The 6,567-nt window shown below is 40.3% G+C and overlaps 1 protein-coding gene across 1 annotated transcript in view; it reads right to left on the reverse strand.

Moving 5' to 3' along the window:
- Positions 1 to 1,179, reverse strand: part of lgr5 (leucine-rich repeat containing G protein-coupled receptor 5) — a 68,942-nt gene extending 67,763 nt beyond the window's left edge. Inside the window, exon 1 of the mRNA XM_015381618.1 lies at positions 806 to 1,179. Within this exon, the coding sequence (XP_015237104.1) occupies positions 806 to 1,035 (230 nt within the window). The 5' untranslated portion in view covers positions 1,036 to 1,179. The remainder of the gene's footprint in view (positions 1 to 805) is intronic.
- Between the last annotated feature and the right edge of the window lie 5,388 nt (positions 1,180 to 6,567).

Consider the following 6,567-nt stretch of genomic DNA (forward strand, 5'->3'; position numbering starts at 1 on the left):
TCTACATGACATCTAACGCCCTACACTACATCAGACCACCCTACACGACATCAGACCGCCCTATATGACATCAGACCGCCCTACACGACATCAGACCGCCCTACATGACATTAAACTGCCCTATACATCATCAGACCACCCTATACAACATCAGACCGCTTGAAGCACTCTGTTCATATCATCAAAATTGACAAACATCCTATTAAACCCAGATCCTTATGCTGCCATCACCATGCTGTACTAAAGGTGAAATGAAATTACGCCCAAATTTAGCTTGTGATGATGATTTATTTTACCCATGTCCAGACTGATACTGAATCTCAAAGGTACAGAAACTTTTGGCACTGAGAGCTGTGTCCGATCTCAGGAGGTTTCTGCATCCTGGAGGGTTCAGAAATGGTTTGATTTGATCCCGTTCTCGAAGTTTGGGAAAGACCTGAACTGACAACTCACAAGACATAAAGACCACCTCTATTCACAATTCATCTCCAGAGATCTAGTCAGAGAAGGGAGTCTGTTAGGTAGGTGGTCATAATGTTAAGCCTGGCTGGAGGATCTAAACAGCCTCCCAGGGAAATATTTCCCAGGAAAAAGAACCTCTTCATACAGACTCAGAAACTAGGAGATACTTTAAGTAGTTCAATGCTCATCTAATGAGTTTGAGGGGAACTTTTTTTTGTTTTTTGCCAGCCCTCCCTGACAGGCGCAGGCCCGAGCAGACAGGTGTTCTGTTTCCCAGCGCAGGAACATGTGTCCCCCTCCCTTTACACAGCAGCAGCTCTGCTTCCCCCCCATCATGACTCACAGGTAGGAGGTGAACACGCTCAGGTTGCTCGGTATCTCCCGCAGCCCCAGGTCCGAGCAGTCCGCCCGGTGCAGCAGCCCGTCCCCCTCGCAGCGGCAGCGGTCAGGGCAGGTGGTGGAACCGTTCACCGCCTCGCTCTGCCTCCTCACTCCGGCCTCGGAGCTCCTCGACCCGGCCAAGAGGACCGCAAAGGCGGCCAACAAAGCCCCGAGCCCCCGCATGTCCCGCATGGGTGAAAGTTTCCTGCGCAGTGACAGGAGGAGAAAAGTTTCTGCTCCAGGTGTTGGTGGCTCCTCTGATGAAGGAGGGCTGTGGGCTCAGGTTTGCAGCTTGGTGTGTTTCCAGGCTGAACGCGTGGATCTGAGTGTGTGTGAGTCCCTCCACGCACTCACAGCCGCGTGAAAAAGCCGTCCACTTATATACAGCCTGCCCCTCAGCTCACAATGGGAGGGGGGCAGAGTCCCAATAATCTGTGATTTAATCCATCAGTTGAGGGGGAAAGAATTTGTTTTTAACTAATTATGCTGAAAAAGGCTGCTGCATCTTTACCCTCATGATTTTAAACATTATAATATAAACATTTCAATAAGAGAATTTAGGTTTGGAAAATAGTATAAAAAGTATAAGTGAACTGATTTTTAAATAATATTTCACTTTAATATGGGGAAAAAGTCAGAATTCTGACATTAATGTCAGAATTCTGACTTTTTTTCCTCTGAATTCTGACTTTTTTTCTTAGATTTCTCACTTTTTTCTCGTAATTCCGAATTTAATCTCAGAATTCTAACTTTAATCTCAGATTTCTGACTTTTTTTTTTACATATTTCTAACTTCTTCATCCGCCTTTGACACAAGCTAATCAGTTTTGAACCACACGTCCTCAAAAGCCCAGTCAGCATCCAGTGGTTGTGCTATGTCCAATTTCAATTCATGAAACTGTTTCAACCCACTTCCAGCCCCTCCTCCATTTTCTTAGCTAAAGCTTCATCAGAGTGTCATTCCTAATGCGTTCCGTGTCTCATCTTAACCGGTCCGGCAGAGGTTTCTTCCCAAGTTTGAGTTTTTCCTCTCCACTGTTGCTTCATGCTTGCTCATCATGGACAGGTTCTCACAACCAGTGTTATCCAAGCTTCATCTTCCAGCTTCCCCGAGTGAAGTTCTAGTATCAGCTCACGCAGTCCATTGGATCTCCACATAAAGCTCAGCAGACCGTCTCGCTAACGTAATGTTCACAGGTACAGAGCAACGAAATGAATTCTCTGCAACTTAACCCATCCCCTTTGGGAGCAGTGGGGGGTTAAGGGTCTTGCTCAGGGACCCAGAGTGGCAGTCTGTGGGGGTGGGGGGTCGAACTCACAATCTCAGGATTCAAAGCCCTATGCCCTAACAACTAGGCCACCACTCCCCCACTGTATGTCAGTGACACCACCAGGGGCCATGGCCACCCTGTGCAATCCCATCACTGGCCAGTATAAATTGTAGTAGCATCAGTTTAGCATTTCATCCCATTATGCACAGCCATAACGTAAAATTAAAAATAACACAATAAACCAAGACATGAGTAGGTGTTTATGAGTTCTACAGGCAGGTTTACCATAATAGTAGATTCAAACCCTGAAATTATGGCTTTTAGTTTTAGTGGCCCCATCTGGCCCCCCATGAAACATTTCTGCAGGCTCCACTGCTGGACGTCCTGTAACCCTAAGGATTGTGGGAATCTTTAGCTCCTACGTAGCGGTCACTTGGGAAGAATTTTGCTTCCTTCTTGCACTTTGCACGTGTCCTAACTGATTTTCTTTGACATCATGTTTATTCCTTTACTAAAGGTCTGATCCCATATGAATTAATGATCTTTCCCCGTACTAGTGGGCTAGAGAACTTCCTTTAGGCGCTGCTAGTTTCCAGCTTTTCTTAACTAGCTGCTGATTTTGCATGCAGCATTTTGTTCTTTTGGGCAATAGTATTATTAGCCATGTTAACATGCACAAAATGTCACAATTGGATTGAAATATATTTGGGTTAAAACACAGAAAATGACAGAGTTTTACCACCTGTATGGATGTGAGTAATCGTAATAAAATAGCAGACCAGACTGAAAATAAACAATATCTCATGTTGACACGAGCTAACTCAGGCCAACCTGCCTTATTCAGCTTTACTTGATCGTTGAGTGTTTACATACGTGCCAATCAGATTATTCATCCATTTTCCATCAGGCGTATCCCAGCTGGGGTGGTGAGGGGTGCTGGCGCTTATATCTCCAGCTGTGTACGGGCGAGAGGCAGGGTACACCCTGGACAGGTCGCCAGTCATTCGCAGCCAATCAGATTATCAGTCGGCATAAACCAGCCTTCTGAATAGAATCATATATTCCACTGTCATGTTTACATGATGCATTTTTAGCACATTAAGCGATTTATTCACCTCCATCTACAAGTAGCTGTTTAGTTTGTTTGTCTATATATTCTGGTTTTGCATAACTTTTTAAATGTGCTTTGAAACAATGTATTTACAGCGTTTGCACCCCTTTGGCCTTGAACGTTAAAGGCTTGACCTTTAAAAGTATTTCTGATTCTGATTGACCTGCACTAGAGGAAAAAACTAAAAAACAGCAGAAACTTTTAATAATTTTAAACTTCTGTATATTTCTGATTTGGAGCTTCAGTTCGTTTGTTTTCTACTTTGTGTTTCTTTTCTAAAGCTTCTCTCAACAGTTGGGTCAGGTTCCTGAGGCCTCTTTGCTCACACACCTTCATTTAGGTGGGACAACACATGTGTAACAAGGTTGAGATCATGGACGCGTAAAAACTGATATAAAAATAAGAAAAACTTAAAGTAGATGCATTTACTGTCATTTAAGTAGGTTCATAATATGATCTGCCAAATTTAATTTGTAATTTTTTCTATAAAATAAGTTAATTAGATATTATTCACCTTAAGCAAGGTAACAGTGTTGTTTTTTCTTACTTTAATTATAAATCACCATATTTATTGGCAAATTATCTTGTCCAGCTGCTTAAAGAAAGAACAAATACACTTAATTCAAGAAAAAATGTAACAATTTATTAAGAATTCAGTTTTTGCAGTGCACAAGCCGTTAGTCTGCCAGGATTTTCTTAAAATGTAATGATGGTAATTATGTTTAAAAACTTCAATTTAATTTAATCAACCCACAGGAAATGTCTCCAAAAACCAACAATTTTGTCCCCAATTTTTTTTTAATCTTTAATCTAGTTGTTTATGTTCCTTTGGTTTAATGGCTTCTTCATCTCTGAGCGGCACTTTAGTTTGAATACAGAGATAAATTGAAATCCTAAGCTATCTCTATAGCTATGCTGCTATAGGCTTAGACTGCTGGAGGACATGGGAGGACATTCTCCCACTCTGCAGAATTTATTAATTGCATCTCTAACGTCATGCTCTCCCTGCTTTTCTCACACTAGCTTCATCTGGTCTGTTCCTGTTTGGCTGTGACTCCATCCTGGAGAGAAATATCAGTTGCCCTTTGTATATTTGCTTCTTTCTGTATCTCTGCTTCTGTCTCCTTGAACCCCAGACGGCCTCGGCAGATGGCCGCTCACACTGAGCCTGTTCTGCTGTTAAAAGGGAGTTTTTCCTCTCCACTGTCACTACACGCATGCTTGGTGTGAGGGATTACCTTCAAGTCAATGAGTCAATGCAATCAATTGATTTTCCTTAGATAGAAAACTTTTTATTAATTTGACTGGATGATCTGGTTGAACTGTAACGTGCCTTGAGATATAAATAAACTGAATTGAATTGAAATAATTTACCTAATTAAAGCAGTGTGAGTTGAATAGAATAAAAAGATTGACCAAATTCTTAATTTCTAATCAGCTTTCAGATGTTCAGATGATGATCAGATTTAATACAATACAACACCATTTTTTGTTGTTGATGTTTGTTGGCCCGTGTGAACAGTTTTTGTTGTTCTCTCCTATTACCTGTATTTTCTGCTTTGAATCCATCTTTCCATGCTTTGAAAATCATCTAAACTCATTCAAACCTGAAGTGGAGCTTAAAAAATCAAACAAATAAAAAAGGTCTTGGTTTAAAAATGTTTTTCAGTTGAAATACAAAAAATGTAACTTAAAGGTTTAGAGAACATTGTAACGGCCAGTGAAGACATCACACCCCCTGGATTTGTTCAAACAGGGACCTCCAGACATGGATCTGGTTCTCCAGAAGTTCTGCTCATAACCCGGTTCTCAGTGGTACTGAAGCAGAGACACATCTAACCCTTTGATGCCTGTCGTTGCTAATAGCAACAAACCACTTGTATTACACTGCAAAACATGGAAATCTAAGTAAGTCAGTTTTTTCTTAACATTTTTTTTCTCTTCTTTCAAGTGCATAATATCTAATTATCTTATTTTAAGGGTAAAAATGCTAATTCCATTGGCAGATCATCTTATTTTCCTTCTCATATTAAAGGTAAATACACTTATTTTAAGACATTTTCAGAACATTTTTGCAGTGTAAGCAAACAGTCGCCATAGCGTTTCTGCATCACTCCAGTGCTAGTCACAGTGTATGTTATTATGTAGTTATAACTGCTGTTACAAAATATACTTTATCTTCATTTCTATTTATTTAGTAACAGTAACTGTTTTAATTTGGCATCTCGTTGACAGGAAAAACACACAAAATGTCTTTTTATATGTACGGTACATGAATATCAATTCAGGCTTCAAGGGGCTAAAAGTAGCAGGACGTCCATCTTTTAGGACACAGCTGCCTCAGATCAGGGCACAGTCAGGGGATTAGAATGGTCTAGTCAAAGGCCTAAAGCTAATTGAGAATCTGTGGAAAGTCTATAGAGCCCAAAACGTTTAAATTCAAACCTCAAACACCTGCAGCTGAATTTAAAGATGGCTGCTGGGAGACTAAAAACAAACGTTTTTCAGATTGTTTAAACATTCCTTCAGATTAGACCTGATTTCCATCCTCTGCTGATTCCTTTAAGAATCCAATTAGTTTATAACTTATTTTAGTATCATTTTCTACACTACTGTGGTGTCATTTCTTATCAGTTTATGTTCTTTAAAAAATCTTTTAAAATAATTTTTTTAAATATTTATCTCATTCTTGCAGCTTTCCCTCCCTTTTTTTTCTTCTATTATAATGTTTGTGCAGTCACTCTTTCACTGGATTTTTGGCAGATTTTTGGTCCCAGATTACAACAATAAGTAATCTTTGTAATCTGGTGCTTCTTCCATGTTTACTATCCAACAACAGACACATTTTGCATATAATATGACTATTAGACCTTGATGAGGAAATGGAGGACATAACGGACTTCCTGTAGTAATCCCCTTCTCTTGTAAATAATTTCCAGTGAAGTAATTCTGTGTTCAGGGTTTTTATTTTACCTTGGTTACGTGTCGTCACCAAGCAGAAGCGGGTCTGATCCTCCCAGAGACTGAAGAGCAGCGGCTCTGGGTTAATGATTAGTGCGCTTCATTTCCTGTGTCAGTGTGTTTTATGAAAATAAGACAAAGAGTCTTTCTATGACAGAAAGGACGGTGGGGGGCAGAAAAAGGTGAGATATGAAGATGTTATCAGACCTTCACAGAGGCTCGAATGATGCAACATGAGGCAACATTAGGAGTAAAACACAGATAGCAACTCCCGCCTTCATTTAAAGGAACTGTTAACCATAAACTGACTTTTCTAGTTGCACTTTTTTTTTTTGTTGTAGGACAAGTTGTAGATTTTTAGCAGAGTTCTAAAGGTGAGCT

Source organism: Cyprinodon variegatus, unplaced genomic scaffold, assembly GCF_000732505.1.
Source record: "Cyprinodon variegatus isolate N-32 unplaced genomic scaffold, C_variegatus-1.0 Scaffold237, whole genome shotgun sequence".
Classification (NCBI taxonomy): domain Eukaryota; kingdom Metazoa; phylum Chordata; class Actinopteri; order Cyprinodontiformes; family Cyprinodontidae; genus Cyprinodon; species Cyprinodon variegatus.